At 42.6% G+C, this 27,500-nt stretch overlaps 1 protein-coding gene across 1 annotated transcript in view; it reads right to left on the bottom strand.

Annotated features, from left to right (window-relative positions):
* The window catches only part of fam20cb (FAM20C golgi associated secretory pathway kinase b), a 65,864-nt gene that overhangs the window by 10,692 nt on the left and 27,672 nt on the right, over window positions 1-27,500 (bottom strand). The window contains exon 4 of the mRNA XM_071409683.1: window positions 1,210-1,302. Within this exon, the coding sequence (XP_071265784.1) occupies window positions 1,210-1,302 (93 nt within the window). The remainder of the gene's footprint in view (window positions 1-1,209; window positions 1,303-27,500) is intronic.

Genomic DNA, 27,500 nt, shown 5'->3' with positions numbered 1-27,500 from the left:
CCATGGGATCTTTAGTGACCACAGAGAGTCAGGACACCCGTTTAACGTCCCATCGGAAAGACAGCACCCTACACAGGGCAATGTCCCCAATCACTGCCCTGGGGCATTGGGATAATGTTTTTTTTAGACTAGAGGAAAGAGTGCCTCCTACTGGCACTCCAACACCACTTCCAGCAGCATCTGGTCTACCATCCAGAGACCGACCAGGACCAACCCTGCTTAGCTTCAGAGGCTGCAGGGTGGGATGCAGGGTAGTATGCTGCAGGGTAGTATGCTGTACCAAAAAGCGTCATATTGTCTAAATAGTGCACTACTTTTGACTGGAGCCCTATGGCCTTCCTGCTGTTATAGGCCACATCCCAAATGGCACCCTATTTTCTACATAGTGCACCATAGGGCTCTGGTCAAAAGTAGTGCACTATGTATGAAATAGGGTGTCAGGGATGCAGCCTATAACAACAGGAAGGCAGTGCTCAGCAACTCAGTGAGTATGACTCATGGGCCTCCTGATGTTTCGAGCTTAATAGAGGAACACACAGAAGTCTGCCTTCTAACAAACTGTTCCTCAGATATACAGACATGATGCATGTTTATACCTGCTGCTAACATGCATCCTTTTTCCTGATCTTGTCCACATACTGATTGCGCCCACATTTTCAGACATGCGTTTTACACATGGTATTAAAATGTGTCTCTTATCCGTCCACTGGGTCCACATTGTGACCAGATTTAATGGTCCTACCCTGTATGCACATCTTTTGACAGATATTCTTTATTTATTTTAAGACACATATTGATGCCATAAGTCAATGGTGCCATCTGTCAATGATTTTAGACGGTGGGATAATGACGATTTCACTGTCCAGATCTGTCTAAACTTGTTGTAAGATATCTAGACACAATGCGTGCCTTACTACATCTGGAGGTGGTCAGGAAGATCTGATCACAATCAGATCACAATGCATATTTTAATCATCTACACCTGTCCAAAAATGTGGGCACATTCAGAATGTGGACAAGACATGGGCAAGGGTGCATGTTAGTACCAGGTATAAACGGGGCCAGAGAGACACCTACGTACACAAACACACAGAGATAGAAACAGGCACTTGATAAAAACAGTGCATGCACGCATGCACTGACACACACACACACACCCTGTGGATTCTTCGTGTCAGGTACAGGTGTGTGTGTGTGTGTGTGATTTACCTGTCCAGATGAAAGGCAGCGATCTCAGCATTGTGTCTCTCAAAGTCCGAGAAGTAGAAGAAGTCAGGGGGCGTCTCCTGCTCCCGGGTCTGCCTGCAGGGGAAAGGGCAGAGGTCAGGGGTTATAACATCGTTCTATTAGCCCCTTACAAGAAAACAAGCTCTGGGTAGACGTTGTCCTTAGGCACAGATCTAGGATCAGCTTCTCCTCCCTAAAGCCAAGTCTTAAGGCTTAGGAGGAAGATGACAACAACTGTTCTTACAGAAAAACCACTTGATTTCAAATGTGGAAAATCACATGATTTCACATGTGAAGTGTTCCAAAAATAGTTTTTTCTGAAAGGGCAATGATGTTCTTGGAATGTTTGATTTCTAGCTCACATGTTGTCTCGTGTAGTTTCATGTAGTTTTAGTTGACATTTTGCATCCCTGTTGTAAAAAAAAAAATTCAGATGAGATCATGTTTTCACATTTGTAGTTTCATGTTATCACAAGTTGCTTTTACATGTTGTCACATGTCATCATATTAACGTCACATGAGATCACATGTGAAATTCATGTGTTTTTTCTGTAAGGGTGACCTCAGATCAGTGTCAAGAGGCCAACTTCAGCCAACTACTATTCTGAACAAAGACACACTGCCTGCCACAATACCAAGACCCCTCTCTGGAGCTCTAACAGAGGTGAAGCCACAATTGAACCTGTGTGGATCGTATTGTGGCTTCGTGTTTGGGACTGGAGAGACTCAAGGTTAGGAGACTTTTATTTCCCTCACCAACTTTAAACATCAACTATCTGAGCAGCTAACCGGTCGCTGCAGCTGTACATAGTCCATCTGTCAATAGCCCACCCAATCTACCTACCTCATCCCCATACTGTTTTTATTTTATTTACTTTTCTGCTCTTTTGCACACCAGTATCTCTACTTGCACATCATCATCTGCTCATTTATCACTCCAGTGTTAATCTGCTAAATTGTAATTATTCTCTCCTATGGCCTATTTATTGCCTACCTCCTCATGCCTTTTGCACACACTGTCACGCCCTGACCTTAGAGATCCTGTTTATGTCTCTATTTTGGTTTGGTCAGGGTGTGAGTTGGGGTGGGTATTCTATATTCTATTATTTGTATTTCTATGTTTTGGCCGGGTAGGGTTCTCAGTCAGGGACAGCTGTCTATCGTTGTCTCTGATTGAGAACCATACTTAGGTAGCCCTTTTTTCCACCTGTCTTTGTGGGAAGTTGACTTTTGTTTATGGCACATAGCCTTTAGCTTCACGGTTTGGTTTTGTAGTGTTTGATGTTTTGTTTGGCGTCATCTTTTATTCAATAAAAGAAAATGTACGCTCACCACGCTGCACCTTGGTCCTCTTCTGTTAACGGCCGTGACACACACTGTATATAGACTTTCTTTTTTTCTACTGTGTCATTGACTTGTTTATTGTGTTATTGGCTTGTTTATTGTTTACTCAATGTGTAACTCTGTGTTGTTGTATGTGTTGAACTGCTGTGCTTCATCTTGGCCAGGTCGCAGTTGCCAATGAGAGCTTGTTCTCAACTTGCCTACCTGGTTAAATAAAGGTGAAATAAATAAATAAATAAAAAAGAGAATCCACTACTGTACTTTACCTATTTCTGGAGTCCCATGATCCTCCCTGGATTCCACACACATTCTGACTGAAAGCTCTGACTCTGTATAAAAGCAGCTTTGTAAGGCTTAACCCTCTCACAGGGCCCAACAGACCGGACCAACCGAGGTGCAAAGGAGTCAAAGGCATTGAAGGTGACGAAATACGAACAGACACTTTGGAACCAGTAGATTGTCAACGAGCGGACTCAGAAGTGATGTTTTTCAGAACAGACATGATAGCAAGTTGAATTGCAGTTCATGAACTCAGGTACTCACGGAAAAAACATACCACAAGTCATACAACATCTCAGTGTAATCAGGATTTTTGCTGACTAATAGAAGGAATGTAGCTGAGATGGGACTTTTCCATCACTGTAAAATCAATGACATGCCTCATACATGCCTCTGTTGTTTACATAAGCTTCAGAAGAGCAAAACACAATACAGAGAGAGTCGTTTCAGGAGAAATGCGTCTGCAACCTCCTCCACATCCATACCTACTCTGCAGGCCGTATCTCCTCAGCTGGGGAGAGGTAGTGAGCAGAGGAGAGGAGGATTGGAAACAGATTCTTATCTTGGCAAGGCAATGCACTCTGCTCTCTCTCTTCCTCGTCACTCTTTCTCACCCTCCCTCTCTCTTTCTTCCTCCCTCGAGCACTTCTCTTTGTCTCTCTATTCTCCCATTATTCCTCACCCCCCCCCCCCCCCCCCACATACCTCATCCTCTCTCTCTCTGCAGCCCTCAGCTGTGTGTGATTGTTTCTCCCCAGCTGTGAGGCTAACATATGCACCGACCATTAAATAACTCACCAGGAACCCTGGAACACTCCACAATGCATTCCTAACTCTCTACTAACGCTTCCTTTCCCCTCCTTCCTCCCTTCTTTACTCAGTTCTCTCTCTTTCTCTTTCTCTCCCTCTATCTCTCCCCCCCTCTCTTTCCCTCTATCTCTCTCCCTCTATCTCCCCCCCCCTCTCTCTCCCCCTCTCTCTCTCTCCCTCTCTCTCTCTCCCTCTCTCTCTCTCCCTCTATCTCTCTCTCTATCCTCAAAGGCCAGTCAGCCTGCAGATTATATCTTCTCCTTCCAAGAAGACTCTACAGGGACTGTTAAATTGAAACAGACTGGTTTTGCCTGATGAGAATAGCAACAGTGAAAAAGCGACTGTGTTTAGGTCTACGTAGGGTGTTTGGTTATGATCATAACTGATAGATTTACTACATTACAGAATATCAAATACATCTCAGGAATTAGTAGAAACAAGTTACTGTACCAGCACAGTAGGTCTACTAACCCTTAACACCGTTTCTTTAGGCAAACATTCAGTCCTATGATTCAAGGTCATTCAGGCTCCTGGAAATCCACAATCACACCTCACACATTCCTAATACATTATTTTCCCTGTGAGACAGAACAAAAGCTTAGATTCCATTTCTGTACAACAGAACACACACCATGTTTTCACTGTGTGAACTTATGGTCCAGTGGCTGTGTAAGACCCTGTCTTGCTGTGTCCCCCCCGACACTGTGTGTATGTGCCCATGCGTGTGTGTGTGTGTGTGTGTGTGTGTGTGTGTGTGTGTGTGTGTGTGTGTGTGTGTGTGTGTGTGTGTGTGTGTGTGTGTGTGTGTGTGTGTGTGTGTGTGTGTGTGTGTGTGTGCATGCATGATGTGTGTGTAAGTGTGTGTTCCTCCCCTCTTATTGTCTACTCCGGGGCCAGAGATGATCCGGTGTTGACACGGTTTTGTCAATGAGTGGCTCGCCCAGAGGCAGGAAGGCTGGGTAATTACTATGATACACATCTAATTCAAATGCCAATAAAGCTATCCATCTGGAGCATGGTATTACACCTCGGCCTGAGGAGGGAGAAAGAGAGAGGGGGGAGGAGGGGATTGTCAAATCAAATCAAAGTTTTTTGGTCACTCTGCTGCTGAGTTTTCTGTCTTTACATATAGTACAGCTGGAGCTAAATACACACACACACACACACACGCACGCACGCACGCACACACACGCACACGCACACACACACAGGCTGTTGTGTATGACCCTGAAGCAGGGGATAAACACATAGTTTACACTCCAGAGTTAGACAGCTTCTTGGCAGCATGGCGGCTTGGAGGGCCAAAGCAGCCAATAGATCTGCAGCCTGTCTGCAAACACTGGAGTGTGAGAATAGTAGCAGTACGCAACAGGAAAACCATAGGCATACCTGTACACTACATCTCATACCTGACCTCTCACTGACAGAACAACAAAGAACAGACAAGTGGCAGAGAAGTCACATTGTCCCAAAGTCATTTTGGCAACCATACGTGTGTACTTACTGTGGGCTCCAGTAAACCCTAGATGAGATGTGGCAGAACAATTGTGTAAAGGACTTAAAGAGTAAAAGGACAAGGGCATCACGCCTCCCTAGAGGAGCATGTAAAGGCTGACTCCACTATGTGTCATCTATCATCCAGACACACAAGATGAGGAGCTGACTGCATGACACATGGTGTCCTTCTGGGGCCTGTTTAGTAAGGCTACATGTCCACAATGCTGCAGACAGAACATGGCATGCGTAGAGCTGATACAAGTCCCTATTCTATATGTCAGAGAATCACATCTGTTCTACACAATACATTTCTATAACCTCTCTAGCTCTAGGGGGAGGTGTTGAGCTGTATACCCAGACAGACATTGCGCCCCCTGTGGACAGACACACAGCACTACAGTAGAGAGACCACAGGGACTTTGAGCCTACAGATGAGGAGGTGGCCACTGGAGCGCCAGGCCTGACCTCAGAGCTGATCACAGGAGAAAGGCAACACACATCTGAGGAGGGTCATTGGAAAGGTCCTCCCTGATGGTGACATATCTATCTACAAAAGCAGCGTATAGTTTTTATGAGAGGAATGACTAAAAATATAACGCAAACATAATCATGTTGTTGCGTTGGAAACGAGGCGCCTCATTTCTAAGTGTATCTTTCCCCAAGCACATTTGAAAACAGAGTTGAAATGGGAGAGGTTATCTAGTGTACATGACCACTGTACGGTGTCCTGCTCCGCGGGCTGGTGTGTCTCATACTGATTTAATGATCAGACAGACAGTGGTGGCGTAGCGAGCAGTGTTTGTATGTACTGACTGGGTCAGAATGAGAGGAGCAGAGTAGTGAAGAGAAGAAGAGGAGGAGGAGGAGGCTGTGGCCTTGAGTGTGCTCCAGTCTGCCCTGTCTTGTTTATGTGAGGGAGAGGCAGTGTGTGGACAGGTACTCAGCTAGGCAGTAAAAATTCCACTGAGGAACTGTTACCCAGAGCACACACCCATGGCCTTTGTGTGGTCCAGTGTGTGTGTGTGTGTGTGTGTGTGTGTGTGTGTGTGTGTGTGTGTGTGTGTGTGTGTGTGTGTGTGTGTGTGTGTGTGTGTGTGTGTGTGTGTGTGTGTGTGTGTGTGTGTGTGTGTGTGTGTGTGTGTCTCTCTAAGAGCTGTAAAGACCCTCCAGCGCTCCTCAGTCCCCCCCTGATGCCTCAGATCCCACAGCTGAGAGGGAGAATGGTTAAAGGCTCTGGCTGTGGAGAGAAGAAGAGGCTGAACGGAAGACTGGCTGTGGAGAGAGGAAGAGGCTGAAAGGAAGACTGGCTGTGGAGAGAGGAAGAGGCTGAAAGGAAGAGGCTGGTTGAAGAGAGAGGAAGAGGCTGGCTGAGGAGAGGCTATGTGTGGCTGTGGAGGGTACTGTATGGAGAGGGAGAGAGACTGAAAGGAAGTGTGGCTTTGGAGACAGCTGTTTTCTCAAGGCCCAGCGGGGATATGTTTGTTTCACTCTCACACAGTACAGAGACTGGAGATGACAGGAGAGTCAGGAGAAGACTGACAGGGCAGCTCTCTGCATTACCTATTGACCCAGCTCCCTTCTAAAACACCAGGCAGTGCTTTTGTGTGTCTACTTCCTAAGCTATTTAAACAACGGGTTAAACACTAATAACTACTAGTCTGGGGGCTATTGCAGATTCTTAGACCTTGCTTGGTGGGTAATAGATGGAAATATCCCTCCCTTTGAATTAAACCACCAAACTCCTTAGAATAAACATTCAGTCAGTTACATTGCATCCATTTCAAAAGGCCTGCGTTTATATAAAAAAGACCTACATGGAAATCCCTGTTTGAAACAGTTATTAGAGGGTAAATGTGTGTGGCAAGACACCATGAAATGTGTTTTTCCTCTGCAAGGCGAATACAGGAGAACTCAGAACTGCATGTCAGTGTTATTGTGTTATTGAGAGGCTTTCAAGATGACAGCAAGAGACAGCTAAGGGACTGACATATCCTGCACCTGCAAAGCAATACAGGACGAGATCTGTAATCCTACACACACACACACACACACACACACACACACACACACACACACACACACACACACACACACACACACACACACACACACACACACACACACACACACACACACACACACACACACACACACACACACACACACACACTGTAGATAAACTGACAGGCATATCCTAATATCCTTCACTACAATACTCCACCAGCAGGCCTCCTCAACCTCCCCTACCAGGCCCTGTTGTAATGACATCCTGTAAATACCAAGGCAGGCAGCTACATCAACAGGCCATAAAGAGGGATCAATCATCTATACATAATCTGGGACAGATTTACCGCTCACTAGCGCAGCTGCTGACAGCCTTCCTCAATCTCCATCTCTATCCTCAGCATTTCAGATCCCCAAATCACAGCCAGGGACTACAGTGAACTGGCATAGCAGCTCATCATGCCACCCACATCCCATCTCCCTAAAGAGGCAACAGTAGCTACAGATGTAGGGTCTTAATTTGATCACTATTTTATTGCTGAGAATTTTCCTGAAAAGCTGAAAATTCAAAATTGTTGTGTATTTTAGTTTTAAAATACTTCTCAAGTTTGTAATTTCCACTTTGAAATTTGAGACCTGATTTGTCCTCACGAAAAATGTATCAACTCCTACAAAAATGTCCATTCATTATAATCCACATAAAAATTCACATTTCCTGGTGCTGCAGGATTATTTGGCTCAAATTAAGATCATACATCTGTACATGGAGATGCACTATAAGCAGCAACAGCACTAGAATACATGACGTCTCTTCTCTCCATATACAGACAGAGCTCAGGTCTATGCTGTCCTGTTCAGTGATGGCATCTATAACTGCATATTATTTATAGCTTTCTGTCCTGTGTATTTCAAACCTCAACATCAGCAAACCGTCCAGCATAAGACAGCACACTTCAGTGTCTTACTGAAGCCTGCAATATTTCTCAGAAATTCATAATCATTTCTCTCATTCTATTTCCAGTGCATCATCATCAAAGCCGCCAGGAAATTATAAAGGGCTTCCATTTAATTAAAATGTATTTGATTAATAAAAAACTGGGCTTGAGAACGCAACTAAGCATTATAAAAAGGCTAATAACATCCAACCCTGTGACGTAAAGAGGCAGAGTGTGGAGTGTCTCTCAGCCCAGAGATGAGGCTTCACCGTGGGGCTGGTAAAGAGAGATGGAGGGCTTTATGGTGCTAGTTCTAACAACACCTAAAGGATATTATATAACTAACCCCACAGGGATGCGGAATGAAGTGCTCATGAAAAACGAATTCATTATAAAAGGCGTGAAACATGAAGGTGTAGGTATTCATTTAGTTTTAAGGAATAAAGCGCATGAATAAACGATGTCGCAGAGTGAAGTGTGGAATCAACACTTTGTTGTACCACTGCCTTCAAATAAAAAGGAGTGCTGTATTCAATTGTAGGTTTCTATTTCATTTCATCATAAGGGAATAATAATAATACTCTTAGAGCCTGTTTTCAGGGAGATGAAAGTTTTCTAGTCTACAGCACCTGGGCTTCAACTCTATTCTGATGCAGAATTAACTACGTTCAATTCATTATTTATCCAGGTTATCCTCATTGACAGGGCATTTATTTTTCAAGAGATAAGACTGCTTTTAATTCTAAAAGGTGTGAAACATAAGTTTTAATTGAATTTCCGCCATAAGGAATAATACACTCAAAGTACTGATTTCATCTATACACAGAGTATACTAAACATTAGGAATACCTTCCCCATATTGAGTTGCACCCCCCCCCCCCCGACACACAGGGCATGGACTCTACAAGGTGTCGAAAGCATTCCACGGGGATGCTGGCTACGGTCAAATATTTGCCAGGTATTTTACAAATGTTCCATCCTGAGAATAAATCACTTTTCCTATGGTAACCCGGTATTTCCTGCCAAAACTGGAAGTGTCATTCAAAAGCATTGTAAAGCATATAAATATCTGGCTTTGATTAAAGCTTTGATCAGCATGAACATTCAAACCAGATGCTACCTGAGCCTGATGAGCCATACATTAAATTCATTTAATGACCCAAAGCCTAAAAAAGGCCAAATTATTGTGCTGTTATCCAAAACATAGGCTATATGACATAGGCTACTCCACATTACGCACGGCAGAAAAACATAAAAGCACATAGATGTAGCAGTTATATGCTCTCTTGGGTAAATAAATTAAACTAGCTCCAGTAGGCTAATCTTTTTGAGTGTGAACTGTATGACTGTACTGTGGCGCAGTGGTCTAAGGCACTGCATCTCAGTGCTAGAGGCATCACTACAGACCCTGGTTTGATTCCAGGCTGTATCACAACCGGCCGTGATTGGGAGTGCCATAGGGCGGTGCACAATTGGCCCAGCATCGTCCGGGTTAGGGTTTGGCCGGGGTAGGCCGTCACTGTAAATAAGAATGTGTCTTAACTGACTTGCCTCGTTAAATAAAGGTTAAATTAAATAAAAATATACTGTATTATATGGACTGGAATTACGCACATCGTTCAAACCATGGTAAAGCAAAATAACATGTGATTCTGGTGCAGCACGTGGCCTACAAAGTTACAAGTATAGGCTAGCGAATTTAATTTCGAAATAATAGGGCCTATTTGTATAATCGGTAGGCTGACTCATATACCTTTCATAATATTTCCCCTAATGTTATTAGCCTACCGCCTCTTTCTCTGGCTGCTGTATTTAACATTCAGAAAAAAAGAGCTTGCATCCCTCTTCGAATAGTCTATTGATATAAGAAATGCTAAAAATAAATAATGTCCTGCAAGCTATTCTAGTCTAGCTTTTCCTGCATGGGACTCCAAGAGCTAAAGAGTGTTTTTTAAGGAGAGCCCAGCGGAGCAAATGTGACTGAGTCTCCATTGTATTGAACATGGAGCTTGACATCAGATTGCGAGCGAAGGTAGAATAGCAAATGAAGAATACCAAAGGTAGAATAGCACAGGTAAAATAGCGAAGGTAGAATAGCAAAGGTAAAATAGCAAAGGTAGAATAGCAAAGGTAAAATAGCAAAGGTAGAATAGCAAAGGTAGAGTAGCAAAGGTAGAGTAGCAAAGGTAGAATAGCGAAGGTAGAATAGCAAAGGTAAAATAGCAAAGGTAGAATAGCAAAGGTAGAATAGCGAAGATAAAATAGCGAAGGTAGAATAGCGAAGGTAGAATAGCGAAGGCAGATTTGCAATGGTGGAATTGCGAAGGTAGTTAAGGTAGAATAGCAAAGGTAGATTTGCGATGGTAGAATTGCGAACGTAGAATAGTTCATGTAGAATAGTGAAGGTAGAATAGCTACTGGTGCTGTTCTAGTTAGACCTTCTATACTGTATTGATGAATTGATCCACACTTCCATAACACCTGCTTCAACCTATCACAATGCCAAAGGATAATTTTGTCTTGCTGAAGATCAGGTTGATTTTCAAATCAAATCAAATTGTATTGGTCATACACATATTTAGCAGATGTTATAGCGGGTGCAGCGAAATGCTTCTGTTCCTAGCTCCAAGATTGATGTCAACAATCACCAAGCATCCATGCATCTACTTAAATGTTCAGTTTGCTTCTGTGACAATAACATAATCACCCTTTTCACATAATTGGAATTGACTATTGTTATCCCAGTTACTGCAGGATAAGGACAACCCCCACTGCTATTGTTGTTAATAATTAGAATTGCCCTCTGAGGTTTGGGTGGGGGGGGGTGTCTGACCATGCCTCTGTTGTTTATCTTGACTGTATTAGCTACAGTATGTACCCAAACCACATTTGGAAGTTAAGTTGAATGGAATGGTCTCTGGTCTTTGTCCCATGAGCTCATTCAGAAGGTGATTCATTTTGAAGAGCATTGCTGCCAAAACAAGCACTTGATGATCAGAATCCATCTTATTATCTTGAATGGTCCTTTTTTGAAATTCAATAGCCAATCTAAAACATAGTTGTAGGCTATACGCTTCTCAAAAGAATTCACTCTCAAATTGCTTGGTGCTCTTTTTTGCATAGACTGGCTCAATCCCTCTTTTTGAAACTCTAGCATTCAGAAAGTGGTTCTACACTGACAAAAGGTTGTTAGAGTGATCTCTGTGAAACTGTAAGCTATTATCTGTTCTTAATGGACACCCACCAAGTGACCAGGCCTTCACTTTCCTCACTACCTCTCCCTCTCACCCTCTGTCTCCCTCCCTCCCTCCCTCCTGCCTGCCCTCTCTCTGTCTCTCTCCCTCCTCAGTAGACTAGCCCTCTGTCTCTCTCCCTCTCTCTGTCTCTCTCCCTCCTCAGGAGACTAGCCCTCTGTCTCTCTCCCGCTCTCTGTCTCTCTCCCTCTCTCTGTCTCTCTCCCTCTCTCTGTCTCTCTCCCTCCTCAGGAGACTAGCCCTCTCTCTGTCTCTCTCCCTCCTCAGGAGACTAGCCCTCTGTCTCTCTCCCTCCTCAGGAGACTAGCCCTCTCTCTGTCTCTCTCCCTCCTCAGGAGACTAGCCCTCTGTCTCTCTCCCTCCTCAGGAGACTAGCCCTCTGTCTCTCTCCCTCCTCAGGAGACTAGCCCTCTCTCTGTCTCTCTCCCTCCTCAGGAGACTAGCCCTCTCTCTGATTCTCTCCCTCCTCAGGAGACTAGCCCTCTGTCTCTCTCCCTCTCTCTGATCTCTCTCCCTCCTCAGGAGACTAGCCCTCTGTCTCTCTCCCTCTCTCTGTCTCTCTCCCTCCTCAGGAGACTAGCCCTCTGTCTCTCTCCCTCTCTCTGTCTCTCTCCCTCCTCAGGAGACTAGCCCTCTGTCTGATTGAGAGCTTTGAAGAGTGCTAGTTCTACTGTCAACCCTACAGTACAATAACACAGGGGCCATGGCTCTACACTGGTTTAAACTTAAATCTACCTTCGAAATCTATTTTCTCTACTCCGACGAGTCTACTTTTGACATGGTGAACTAAACTCCACTCCGTGATGAAGAAAGTTCCTGATGAACTCCACCAACGGAGTGGAGCAGATACCAGGCTTTGTGGAATTTAGCTTCGACTACACTGATTAGCCCAAGGTCAATACTTAAAAAATGCTAATTATGAAATGCCAACCTTGTACCTATGTTTGTCCTCTGTAGTTGTGTGCCTTTTTGTTGTTGTTGCTGAAATCAATACCTTCTCAATAAAATGTTAATCAAATACTGTACAACCACCAACTATTTCCTTGTTGAGATTCAATTAGCACATGCGCATTTGCGCTGAGTTGCCATCTTAGAGCAACAGCATTTACTGAAATGTATGGATTCAAACAAACAAAGAAAGGCACAGAAATAAGAGAACAAGCATAGGTACAAGGTAGACATTTCAAAATTTTAATTGTTTAAAGTATTGATCTTGGGCGAATCGATGTAGTCGGAGCTATAGTCCACAAAACCTGGTCTCTGCTCCACTCCGTTGGTGGAGTTCATCAGAAACTTCACCACAGAGTGGAGTTTAGTCTGCTACTTTTGGCATAATAAAATATAAATTATAATTTTATGTACTTACTTGTTGATGCATGAACAATAAACAAGTACGTAGGTGAAGAATCAGCTACTTATGCATACTTATTGCATCAAACTATATACAGCAAAGACTACTTTGTAGTAGCATGTTCTTCTGGCGTAGCTATGATAATAATCATAACTTAACCACATAAACCCATCGCCTACACAATCCAGAAGTTAAACGAATGTTTCCCTTTACAGCAATTACTGCTAATTATCAGGTCTGGTATTCTCTATTATCACTCTGAGCACGTAGCACACCTCTCTCTCTCTCTCTCTTACTCTCTCTCTCTTTTTCTCTCTCTCTCTTTCTCTCTCTCTCTCTCTCTCTTTCTCTCTCTCTCTCTCTCTCTCTCTCTCTCTCTCTCTCTCTCTCTCGCTCTCTCTCTTCTCTCTCTCTCTCTCTTGCTCTCTCTCTCTCTCTCTCTCTCTCTCTCTCTCTCTCTCTCTCTCTCTCTCTCTCTCTCTCTCTCTCTCTCTTTGTCTCTCTCTCTCTCTCTTTCTCTCTTTCACTCTCTCTCTCTCTCACGCTCACTCTCACTCACTCCTCTCCCCCGTTGTGTGCCCACAGCAGGCTTCATCTGCCCCAAAACCTTAACAGCACAGGAGGATTCTGGGTACTATACATGTCCAGGGTGGGCAGGATTGAGTGCTGTATGCGTTCATTATTCACGTTCCCCCCTGCCTCGGCATCGCTGGGCGGAAATCATTTCTAGGAAGGCAGCACTCACTACCTTCTAGACGGCATTAGCTACCGGGAAGGAAGAATGTTCCGAGTGTTCTGGAGATCCCAGGCGGATGGTCGTTGTGATGAGTGGGATTTGCAATGACTGGCACCCTTGATAAAGATGAGCAAAAAAGACTGCGCTATATTGTATGCTCCAAAGGTTTTTTTATTATATTGTTTTATACTAATACAATTGCTCAGAAAAAGATATGGGTCAAAATTATTGGCACCCCTGTTTTCAATACGCTTTGTGAGTATAATTTTTTTTAAATGGAATTGGAGAACACATTGGGAGGAATCTTAGATCGTTCCTCCATACAGAATCTTTCCAGATCCTTGACATCAAATCAAATCCAATGTTATTTGTCACATGCGCCAAAGAGTGAAATGCTAACTTACAAGCCCTTAACCAACAATCCTTTGTCTGCGCGTATGGACTGCCCTCTTCAATTCAAACCATTGCAAAATGTTGCTTTTGTTGTCAATTAATCATTTCTTTGTGGATTTTGATGGGTGCTTGGGGTGATTGTCTTGCTGGAAGATCCACTTGCGGCCAAGTTTCAGCCTCCTGGCGGCAACCAGGTTTTTGACTAAAATACTGTGGTACTGAGTAAAGTTCATGATGCCTTAACAAGGGCCGAAGGACCAGTGGGAGCAAAATAGCCCCATAACATCAAAGATCCACCACCATATTTTACAGTAGGTATGAGGTTATTTTCTGCTCATGCTTTCTCATTTTGACGCCAAACTCACTACTGGTGTGTGTGGCCAAAGAGATCTATTTTTGCTAATCTTTATCAACTGTAACGGCGTTCCTCCTCCTCTTCATCCGAAGAGGAGGAGCAGGGATTAAACCAAAATGCAGCGTCTTGATATGACATGATTTATTTTTAAGTAAAGACGAAAACACGAACTTCACTTGAAACTAAACAAAACAACAAGCGGAGTAGACGAACCTGAACATAAGAACTTACATAACACGATGAACTCACGAACAGGAAAATGACTACACAAAACGACGAACGAACGAAACAGTCCCGTATGGTGCAAACAAACACAGACACAGGAGACAACCACCCACGACAAACAAAGTGAAAACACCTACCTTAATATGATTCTCAATCAGAGGAGATGAAAACCACCTGCCTCTAATTGAGAACCATATCAGGTACCCAAAACCAACATAGAAACAGAAAACATAGACTGCCCACCCAAACTCACGTCCTGACCAACTAACACATACAAAAACTAACAGAAAACAGGTCAGGAACGTGACATCAACGGTGCCAATATTTTAGGACCTGACTGTAGGTTTGGAGGAGGGAGGGAGGGGAGAGGGAGACGGAATGAGAGGAATGTTTGTGAAAAAGCGAGAAGGATTAAGAGTGTGAGAGAGAGAACTAGAGAGAAAGAGAGTGAGAGAGAGAGGTGAGCGGGGCGAAAAAGATACAGGGATTTTTCAGCTTCCTCTCTCTCAACATGTCGCCCAGCCAATTATGTTTTAATTGTTTTGGGTAATGGATGGTTTTCCTGCACCAGGCTAATATGTGAAAATCACTACTGACCTCACTCTCTTCTCTCACTACAGAGAAGCGAACAAGGCTGTCTAACACTCAGTGATAAGGTGTCCAATCAAAAACGCATCTTCTGACCGATGGTTAAAATAATATGTTCATTGTGTAGATACTCTAAGAAAACGAATGGTCAAAACCTCATGTCTCTTTCATAAACCGTTTGTACCCTTGTAGGATGGCCAATATTAGCGTGACTAAATCAATGGAGGCCAGAGAGGTAAGTGCTAGAAAAGTGGTCACAAACAGGAAAATAGCATTGCGTCAGCTAGGCTGGATACGTATGTAAGAATTAAGGCAAACCAACAGGCTCACCGTTGAACTCGTCATCTTTGTTCTCGAATCTGGAGGACATAAAACAATATAGAGGTAAGATAGATATCAATTTTGAGACATGACATGTAGTATTTTTATATTTTAGTATATTAATGCGAAATTCCTGTTATTTTTCGAAGATTTCTCTGAAAAACAAGCGGATCTCTGAAATGTCAACGGAGCACAAAGCGTACCGCAAGCTGTCATTTTCAAGCCTTTTACATTTGATTCAGATCATGGCGTGTTAATTTAGCTTTTTGCGACTCACGGAAACAACTTTGCTGATGACCACAACATGTCAAATCCTCAAAAGTCACTGCGACAAGCGGCACCGCTCTGTCTGCAGAGCACGGTGCTTATTGTCAGATGTATTAGGTTACGAAATCTGACTTTTTGGTTATAATTTGAATGATATGTTAGAGAAAGACCCCACTGAACAATTCAGAACATTCAGAATCATATTTGTCTTCGTAAAATGTATTTTATAACATAAGGAAGTGAAATTTCATCACCAAAGCGTGTTTTCACCCACTCTGGGCAGAGTAGGTGGACACCCTACAGTGATGCTCTACATCACATGTCAAACTCATTCCACATTGGGCGAGTGTCTGTGAGTTTTCACTCCACCCTTGCACTTCATTGATGAATTAAGGTCACTTATTCTGTTCTACCTGATAATGAAATCCACCCACCTGGTGTCCCAGGTCTAAATCAATCTCTGATTAGAGGGGAACAATGAAAAAAAGCAGTGGAACTGGCTTCGAGATCCAGAATTTAATTTGAAGGCTTTACAGTGATGATATGACATAAACAACAGGTGCTTCTTACTGTAAGAGGCTAGATCATATTGTTTCAAGGGGGAATGGAAGAGAAAATAATTATAACGATGCAGCCTTGTAGTTCCTTCCCTTCTCAAGTGGTAGAAATTAGACACATCTAAGGGGATGGAAAGTGTATGAACAGTGACTCTCTGCTAGGCCAGCTAGGCTACACATACTATATACAGGGGCTTTTTAACACAAGCTTAGGATGAGTAACTGTCTGGAACCGATCTGTTCCATTCCTCTCAGCTGGGGTCTGATGGGTTTAGCCATGTCTGGAGAGCAGAGGAAGAATCTCCTGAGAGAGAAGAGGAGCGGCAGAGGATGAGAGGAGAGGAGAAGAAAGGAAAATGTAGGCATGAGAGCTAAGCTGCAGAGAGGAGCACAACTCTACTGAGTGGTGGGATGATTCTCTCAGGGCATTCTGAGGGCCAGGGAGGGGGTTGGTTAATGGGATAACTTGGGAGCTGCCAATAGAAGGACCATCATTTGTGCCATTTGAGTGGAGCCCTCAGTCATACAGCCATCCAGGCCTCCTTTGTGAATACACACGCACACACTTCAACTGGCTATTCCGGGCAGGCGGTTAATGATGACACAGTCATAACGTCAGAGTGCCAGGGGCAGTCCATTCCTTCAGATTACACAGCTCTGCTTGGCCTGGCTTAATGGACGGAGCCAGAGACAGACAGACACACTGTCTGTGTCGAGGGACAGAGGCAAAATGTATCTTTGTAGCAGCTGCGTGGGCCGGTCACACACACGCCAAGGCTGAGGTCAATTCATACCGTGACAAAATGGCATTTATTTTCTATTACTTCTCCGTAAACTGATGAGTAGAAGATATTTTTAATTTGACATTTTCTAAAAATCACTTCCTGAATTGACTGCCTTCAATTCGAATGGATCCCAGCCCTGATGCACGCACACGCGCATGCAGTGCATGTAGTACATTGACACGTAGTGCAAAATGTTGTTGGACAATACTAACTCACACATGCTGCCCTTGTCCTCCAGTCCATAAACCAGCTCAGTCAGAGAGTAAATGAACTTCCAGACAGACCCAGAGAGCTCAGGAGAATCATATTGCAGCTGTTTTGTCTGCTGTCCCAGGAGGCCGCAGCCACACACACACACTGACATACAGTAACACACACACGCACGCACGCACGCACGCACGCACGCACGCACGCACGCACACACACACACACACACACACACACACAGAGAGAGACAAAGCTAAACTTCCGTTTCCAGTGAGCTTCCGCTGTAAACTGCAGTTTGATGAGTGTTTCCAGTGCTAGACTAGCCCCTGGGGATCCTGCCTGGCCAGGCTGGAGGAAGTACTGACCATCATCATCTAGCACAGTTTACACAGTTCAGAAGAACCTAGTAACCTACAGTGGTAGCACTGAATAAACAATGGTGCTACTTATTAATATCTTACTTCAGACCCTTGTGGATTTATAATATTGTGCTGTTATTATTTCTATTAATATGATCTATTATTGTCATTATTGATTTTTTTCTGACTGTTTTCCATGTTATTTGGTAAGTTCTCTTAAAAAGCAGCCTCATAGATATGCAATAAACATTCACTTAAAATTAACCCTACAAATAGCAGTGTTGGGTGATTTGGAAAGCCATAGTCAGTCAATAAATAATATAATAACACTCAAAGTAGCACTTTGAATGTGTTAGGGAAGGGTGGCAGTACTGAATTATGTTATCATTGGACTGCCCATATTTGCCTCTGGCCTACGCCAATTGGCGGCCAATGGTTTGCCTTAGGAAGCAAAGGTGCGTCATGAGTCAGGGAGATGGTCTGACGGGGGAGGTTTTAGTGGGTGGAATATTAGGACAATATGGACACTTAATCATCATGGTGCTTTTTAATGGTAAGTTTACAAACATTGAATGTGGGAAGTATAATTGAAACTTGGGTATCATTGTGGTAAGTGGGGAAATAAGTATAGCCATGTACAATTGTAATGGCTAAAAGAGAAAGAATATAATGTATATTGTTTACAGGAAACTCACTCTACAAATATAGATGAGGTTGGGTGGGAAAAGGACTGGGAGGGAGAAATATATTTTTGTCATGGGCAAAGAAACTGAAAATGGGTGATTATACTAATTAATAAAAACTTTGATCTGATTGTGCAAGCTGTGCAAACAGATCCTCAAGGAAGATGGATTCTTTTAAATATGCTATTGCACCAAAAACAGATTTGGCTAATTAATCTTCAGTATATGGGCCAAATAATGATGATCCACACTCCTTTGAAAATATATATAATAATCTATTGAGCTCACAAGCAACGCATTAATCTATTGTTATGGTGGGAGATTATGATACGTTTTTAAGTACCTCAATGGATCGTAAAGGAAATCACACTACAAACTATCCCCCGCAAGCACTTAAGGAGATCACGAATATCATGGATACATTAGAACTAGTGGATATATGGAGGTTGAAAAACCCTGACCTAGTGAGATATACATGGAGAAGGCTTAATCAAGCTAGCCGTCTTGATTACTTCCTGGTCTCATTCTTGCTGGTATCAAAAGTTTAAAAAATAATTAATAGGAGACCGAATGCGATCGGACCACCATCTAATTGGCCTCCATATAACTCTTACAGAATTTCCACGTGGACGGGGATATTGGAAATTTAATCAAAGCCTTTTGGATGACAATTTGTTCTTAACTAAGACAAAATAATTCATAATTTACTTCTTTCTGCATAACATATGTACAGCAGATCCCCTTATTATATGGGACAGTTCTAAATGTACTTTTAGAGGCCATTCAATACAATACTCATCATTTAAACAAAATCAGTTTAGGTCAAAGAGATGAGACTAATAAAGGAAATAGAGGAAGTAACAGCGCAGGTAGACGGTCATGTAAACTTTACTATAGAGGCACAAAATCGGTTAGAGGGAAAACAAAAAGAATTGGAGGTACTTATTCAAGAATTATCAAGTGTAATGTATTACAAAAATAAAGATAATTGGATTGAAAATTGTTAAAAATGCACAACATTTTTCTTGAATCTTCAACATAAAAATGCTACCAAAAATAATTTACAGATATTCGTGAAGGAGTCATCCATGATTCACCAAATTATATTTTGAAAGAGGAAGACAAATATTTTTAGCATATATTTTATTTTCAGTCTCCTCCATTTCCACTAAATGGTGTTAACTGTAAGGATTTCTTTCCTAATTATAATAATAATGTAAAATTAACACATTTACAGAAAGACCTGTGTGAAGGCCAACTTAAAGAATATATTTTTGAGGCAATTAAATCTTTTCAGTCTGGAATGGGATACCAGTAGAGGTATATCAGACCTTTTTTGATGTACTCAAAGATCCATTATTAGCATGTTTTTATTACTCCTATAAAAATGGTAGACTTTCAGGTATTCAACAAGAAGGTCTGATTTCATAACTACTAAAACAGGACCGGTGGTATAAAGATCCAGTCCATTGTGAATCCTGGCGAAATACATAGCACAGGTTTTACCAGATATTGTTCATCCTGATCAGACAGGTTTTTTACATGGACGACATATTGGCGATAATATCCGAAAATGATTTTAAACAATTCAGCATTATGAAACATCACAACAACAGGTTCAGGAATGATTAAAAAAATCACAACATTCACTTAAAATTAACCTTACAAATAGCAGTGTTGGGTGATTTGGAAAGCCATAGTCAGTCAATAAATAATCTAATAATACTCGTAGGAAAGGTTTTCATCTTTAGCTCTTTAGAAAGGTTCAACATGTATGTAAAACATCACAGCACATTTGAACAATATATGGCACATGGAAACCAAACGAGGGTGGTCTATGGTGATAGGTGGGATGGGCTGAGAGTGGCTGAGGGGTGGGATTAGAGAGTTTATGTTTGGTAATGTATTATTGTTATGTGATTGCTTTATATAAAAGTACCATATATCTAAAATGTGTATGCAAAGTGTGTATTTATATGTAGCAGAAAATCTGTAAAAAAAACTAAAAGATATGTGTCCTGCCGAAGAGGGGGGATGGGCAAATAAAAATAAATAAAAAATACCCTTGTCGAGAGGTTTCATTTCAGAATATAGTAGGAACCTATTCTCCACTGTTTTATAAGTAAAGGAATAATGTAACTATTTGGATGGCTGAAATGTGATCATCCAGACCTTCCTGGCTATGAGAGACTTTTAAAGCATGGTTAATGCAGGGAAATCCCAGGTGCAGACTGCAGAGAGCAGAGACTTCCCAGGTGAAACTTCCCAAGTTACAAGTGTGTAGCGTTGAGAAAGGCAAGACATGTTCTTAAGTTTCACATGAACTGGACTTGGCACCCTGCTAAGTGGCATGCTGGAGCAGAGGTGATTCTCCTACAGCAGCTATACATACACACCTTAATATACTCATCTCTGTACTTACAGACTGCTATCTATTGCATTTCCCTCCACCTGCCGAATGACCATTCTCCTTTACGTGTAATATTAGACCCTGTTTTAATGGACTGTATGGATTTCCCAGCAGAAGCCCCTATGTAACCCCTTGCCTGACATCCCACTAGTCAGTTAGCCAGCCCCAGTACAGAATAGACGATAGCCAGGAGCAGAGTGGGACTCCAACACAGAGTCCTCTGTCTGTCTGATCCTATAGGAGCCCTGAGGTAAAAGAAGAGAAAAAAGGAGAGAGGTGAACGGAGAGAAAGAAAGGAGATCACAGATCCAGTTTCTGGAAGCCCCCGGAGTCAGACCTGATAGCTGGCCTGACCCTATTAATTTATTACAGACACTCTACTCCAGCTACATATAGTGTGTCTGTGTGTGTGTGTGTGTGTGTGTGTGTGTGTGTGTGTGTGTGTGTGTGTGTGTGTGTGTGTGTGTGTGTGTGTGTGTGTGTGTGTGTGTGTGTGTGTGTGTGTGTGTGTGTGTGTGTGTGTGTGTGTGTGTGTGTGTGTGTGTGTGTGTGTGATTTCTTGCGAGCGTGTGTTTGTGCATGAGTGTGATTGTGGAGTGAGTGGGGTATGGATTAGGTCGATCGACTGATTGGGACTCAGTCATTCCTCTTGTTGTCTTTCACGTTAGCTATATCTGCATTAGTGCCGTGAGAGGAATCAAAACAGATGAATTAAAAGTCCCGCTGTATAGCCGGTGCGTTTTGGACTTCTAACCCATTTGAACCATTGTGTGTCTGAGATACAGACTTATGGGTTGCCTATTTCCTCTGCGTCCGTAGATACGGACCACTAGTCTGTGTGATTAACGGAGGCGGAAGTAGAGCAGTGTTTGTGAAACAAGGGCGGATCCCGAAGGGGCCCGGGGCCGGGTCTTTTATACAAAAACGTCTGTAGAGTCCGAGTGGTTTGAGCTACAAACTATTAAAGCTATCGATGAAAAGCTGAGACTCTCACGAACATGCACAGTTTGCTCTATGATTCTCACAAGCTACACAAGCATCGTTAGAAGGTAAGTGGTTCGTCTACTTAGAAAATCATTGGAAATCCCAGGACATAGTGTCTATAATACTGTAATAAACTCATAGTTGCTGTCACAAACTTCACACAGTTGTCACTGACTAGTTGGATATTCATTTCCCAGTGAGCAAACAATCTATGTACTTACAACATTCATATACTTTTATTTTGATCAGGTTTTTGCTTTGGCAGACTTTTTGTTGATGTTGACATTTGTCAATTAACCGGAAAATGGTCAAACACTTCAATGTGAGGCTAAATATAAGGTCTGGGCATGCAGATAAATGACAGTCAGATAAATAAAATGACAATTTTTGCTGCAATCTCGGGACTGATAGGGTTAATGCAGGCCCATATCCACTGCCCCTTGATGTTAGCCTAAAGCAGGGATGAATCGTCCACTATGCCTTTTTTTCTCCACACATAGTGTTGTGTGCTCCTTCCAAACAACTCAACTTTAGTTTAATCTGTCCACAGAATATTTTGCCAGAAGCGCTGTGGACCATCCAGGTGCTCTTTTGCGAACTTCAGACGTGCAGCAATGTTTTGTTAGGACAGCAGTGGCTTCTTCCGTGGTGTCCTCCCATGAACACATTCTTGTTTAGTATTTTACGTAGAGTAGACTCGTCAACAGAGATGTTAGCATGTTCCAGAGATTTCTGTAAGTCTTTAGCTGACAATCTAAGATTCTTCTTAACCTCATTGAGCATTCTGCGCTGTGCTCTTGCAGTCATCTTTGCAGGACGGCCACTCCTAGGGAGAGTAGCGACAGAGCTGAATTTTCTCCATTTATAGACAATTTGTCTTACCGTGGACTGATGAACATCAAGGCTTTTAGAGATACTTTTGTAACCCTTTCCAGCTTTATGCAATCCAATAATTCTTAATCTTAGGTCTTCTGAGATCTCTTTTGTTAGAGGCATGGTTCACATCAGGCAATGCTTCTTGTGAATAGCAAACTCAAATTTTGCGAGTGTTTTTTATACGGCAGCTCTAACCAACATCTAACCAACATCTCCAATCTCGTCTCAATGATTGTACTCCAGGTTAGCTGACTCCTGACCCCAATTAGCTTTTGGAGAAGTCATTAGCTTAGGGGTTCACATACTTTTTCTAACCTACACTGTGAATGTTTAAATGATTTATTCAATATAGACCAGAAAAATACATTAATTTGTGTGTTATTAGTTTAAGCACACTGTTTGTCTGTTGTTGTGACTTAGATGAAGATCAGATCTAATTTTATGACTAATTTATGCAGAAATCCAGATAATTCCAAAGGGTTCACATATTTTTTCTTGCCACTGTAAGTGGAGTGAAATTAGGTCCTGTTAAAGGTAACCACTGACTGACACATCATCTGTTACTGTCTGATGCTCCGTAAAACTCCATTCAAGTGTCCCACTTATAACTGCACCCAATGACACAACTAGCTTCAGTACAACTCACAATCCCTATCCCATAATCAGGAGATTGAATTGGGCCTTTTATGTGTGATGAGTCACATTTGAGGTTAATATTTTTGTCGACGTCGGAGCACTATCTAATTTGAGATGCCACACAAGGCAAGGTTTAACCAACCCTGCTGAAATGACATTAAACCCTGCCCTGAAACATCATTTATAAATAGAAAGGTTTGTCTCAGTAGTGAAACGTAGTCTGGTTCGAGGTGCGTCCAAAATGGCACCCTATTTAGACCGGGCTCTGGTCAAAAGAACTGATCAAAAATATAAACACAGCATGCAACAATTTCAAATATTTCAGAGTTACAGTTCAAATAAAGAAAATCTGTAATTGAAATTAATTCATTAGGCCCTAATCAATGGATTTCACATGGCTGGGAATACAGATATGCATCTGTTGGTCACAGATACAGTACTTTAAAAAAAAGAGGTTGAGGCGTAGATCAGTATCTGGTGTCTCATGCAGCGCGACATATCTCCTTCGCATAGAGTTGATCAGGCTGTTGATTGTGGCCTGTGGAATGTTGTCCCACTCCTCTTCAATGACTGTGCGAAGTTGCTGGATATTGTCAGGAAATGGAACACGCTTTTATACACGTTGATCCAGAGCATCCCAAACATGCTCAATGGGTGACATGTCTGGTGAGTATGCAGGCCATGGAAGAACTGGAACATTTTCAGCTACCAGGAATTGTGTACAGATCCTTGCGACATGGGGCCGTTCATTATCATGCTGAAACATGAGCTGATGGCAGGTGGATGAATGGCACGACAACGGGCCTCAGGATCTTGTCATGGTATCTCTGTGCATTCAAATTGCCATCGAAGAAATGCAATTGTGTCCATTGTTAATAGCTTATGCCTGCCCATACCATAACCCCACCACCACCATGGGGCACTCTGTTCACAACGTTAACATCAGCAAACAGCTCGCCCACACGACGCCATACACAGTCTGTCATCTGCTCGGTACAGTTGAACCGGGATTCATCCATGAGGAGCACACTTCTCCAGCGTGCCAGTAGCCATCGAAGGTGACCATTTGCCCACTGAAGTCAGTTACGACGCCGAACTGCAGTCAGGTTAAGAATCTGGTGAGGACGACAAGCACGCAGATGACAGTTCTTTGTTTGCACAAACCCACAGTTTCATCAGCTGTCTCAATCCCGCAGGTGAAAAAAGCCGGATGTGTAGGTCCTGGGCTGGCGTGGTTACACGTGTTCTGTGGTTGCGAGGCCGGTTGGACATACTGCCATGTTTTTTTAACTATGTTGGAGGTGGCTTATGGCAGAGAAATTAACATTAATTCTCTGGCAACAGCTCTGGTGGACATTCCTGCAATCAGCATGCCAATTGCACGCTCCCTCAAAACTTGAGACATCTGTGGCATTGTGTTGTGTGACAAAACTGCACATTTTAGAGTGGCCTTTCATTGTTCCCAGCACAAGGTGCACCTGTGTAATGATCATGCTGTTTAATTAGCTTCTTGATATGCCACACCTGTCAGGTGGATGGATTGTATTGGCAAAGAGGAATGCTCACTAACAGGGATGTAAACAAATGTGTGCACACAATTTGAGAGAAACACACTTTTTTGAGTATGGGATCTTTGATTTCAGCTTATGAAACATGGGACCAACACTTTACATGTTGCGTTTATATTTTTGTTCAGTATACACTACCGTTCAAAAGTTTGGGGTCACTTAGAAATGTCCTTGTTTTTGAAAGAAAAGCAACGTTTTTCTCCATTAAAATAACATCAAATTGATCTGAAATACAGTGTAGACATTGTTAATGTTGTAAAGGAGTTTTGTAGCTGGAAACGGCAGATCTTTTATGGAATATCTACATAGGCGTACAGAGGCCCATTATCAGCAACCATCACTCCTGTGTTCCAATGGCACGTTGTGTTAGCTAATCCACATTTATCATTTTAAAAGGCTAATTGATCATAAGAAAACCCCTTTGCCATTATGTTAGCACAGCTGAAAACTGTTGTCCTCAATTAAAAAACAAAAAATGTGTCCTTCTTTAGACTAGTTGAGTATCTGGAGCATCAGCATTTGTGGGTTCGATTACAGGCTCAAAATGGCCAGAAACAAAGTACTTTCTTCTGAAACTCGTCAGTCTATTCTTGTTCTGAGAAATGAAGGCAATTCCATGCAAGAAATTGCCAAGAAACTAGAGATCTTGTTCAACGCTGTGTCCCGGAGCCACTCCTGCATTGTCTTGGTCTCTGGAGAGACCTGAAAATAGCTGTGCGGCAACACTCCCCTTCCAACCTGACAGAGCTTGAGAGGATCTGCAGTGAAGAATGAGAGAAACTCCCCAAATACAGGTCTGCCAAGCTTGTAGCGTCGTACCCAAAAAGACTTGAGGCTGTAATCACTGCCAAAGCTGCTTCAACAAAGTACTGAGTAAAGGGACTGAATATCTTTGAAAAATGTGACATTTCAGATTTAAAAAAAACTGTATTTGGTTTGTCATGATGGGGTATTATGTGTAGATTGATGAGGGGGGAAAAAATATTTAATGAATTTAAAAATAAGGCTGTAACAAAACAACGTGGGAAACTCAAGGGGTCTGAATACTTTCCGAATGCACTGTTAATCATTTAAAAGTCCTTATATTAAGCAAAGCAGTCGGAACCAGTTTCTTGTTTTTAAAATGTATGGTAGCCAGGGGCACACACCAACACTCAGACATAATTTACAATCGAAGCATTTGTAATTACTGAGTCTGCCAGATCCGAGGCAGTAGGGATGACCACGTGTTCTCTTGATAAGTGTGTGAATTTGACCATTAACCTGTCCTGCTAAGCATTCAAAATGTAACAAGTACTTTTTGTTGTCAGGGAAAATTGTCGTCTCACCAAACAGGGGAGGTTAGCATCCCCAAACAGGGGAGGTTAGCAAAGGAGATGATTGTGGACTTCAGGAAACAGCAGAGGGAGCACCCCCCTATCCACATCGACGGGACAGTAGTGGAGAAGGTGGAAAGTTTTAAGTTCCTCGGTGTACACATCACGGACAAACTGAATTGGTCCACCCACACAGACAGCGTTGTGAAGAAGGCGCAGCAGCGCCTCTTCAACCTCAGGAGGCTGAAGAAATTCAGCTTGTCACCAAAAGCACTCACAAACTTCTAAAGATGCACAATCGAGAGCATCCTGTCGGGCTGTATCACCGCCTGGTACGGCAACTGCTCCGCCCACAACCGTAAGGCTCTCCAGAGGGTAGTGAGGTCTGCACAACGTATCACCGGGGGCAAACTACCTGCCCTCCAGGACACCTACACCACCCGATGTCACAGGAAGGCCATAAAGATCATCAAGGACAACAACCACCCGAGCCACTGCCTGTTCACCCCGCTATCATCCAGAAGGCGAGGTCAGTACAGGTGCATCAAAGCAGGGACCGAGAGACTGAAAAACAGCTTCTATCTCAAGGCCATCAGACTGTTAAACAGCCACCACTAACATTTAGTGGCCGCTGCCAACATACTGACTCAACTCCAGCCACTTTAATAATGGGAATTGATGGAAATTATGTAAAAATGTATCACTAGCCTCTTTAAACAATGCCACTTAATATAATGTTTACATACCCTACATTACTCATCTCATATGTATATACTGTACTGTATATCATCCACTGCATCTTGCCATCTTTATGTAACACATGTATCACTAGCCACTTTAAACTATGCCACTTTATGTTTACATACCCTACATTACTCATCTCATATGTATAGACTGTACACTATACCATCTACTGCATCTTGCCTATGCCGTTCCGTACCATCACTCATTCATATATCTTTATGTACATATTCTTTATCCCTTTACACTTGTGTGTATAAGGTAGTAGTTGTGGAATTGTTAGGTTAGATTACTTGTTGGTTATTACTGCATTGTCGGAACTAGAAGCACAAGCATTTCGCTACACTCGCATTAACATCTGCTAACCATGTGTATGTGACAAATAAAATTTGATTTGATTTGATTTTGAGAAAAAAATATTACTTGTTAAACTAAATCTCTTTCTCTGAGCAATGTATTAGTATAAAATAATACAATTTCCCAATTTTTGTTGCATACAATATAGCTCAGTATTTGAATGATTTATTTTATACAGTCATTATTGCTGGTCTTTGTAAAGGCTGTCAATAATCTGGGACCCCAGTGTGTATCCAGTATAGTGTTGGCTGGGACAGCGAGTAGCCAGAACCCTGTGATATAGTCAGAGACACAGTGCTCAGTACGGTCAATTGGTGGGTGGGGAATACTGTGGCTGTTGGTAAGCAGATAGATAACAGAAACACTTCTATAAATATAAGAGAGAAACCCTGGTGTTCAGCCCATGTGACCAGGCAGTATGGCAGCAGAGACGAG

This window comes from Salvelinus alpinus, chromosome 7 (assembly GCF_045679555.1).
Source record: "Salvelinus alpinus chromosome 7, SLU_Salpinus.1, whole genome shotgun sequence".
NCBI lineage: Eukaryota > Metazoa > Chordata > Actinopteri > Salmoniformes > Salmonidae > Salvelinus > Salvelinus alpinus.
Note: the sequence above shows the minus strand (reverse complement) of the source record. Positions and strands in the feature narration are given on the sequence as shown.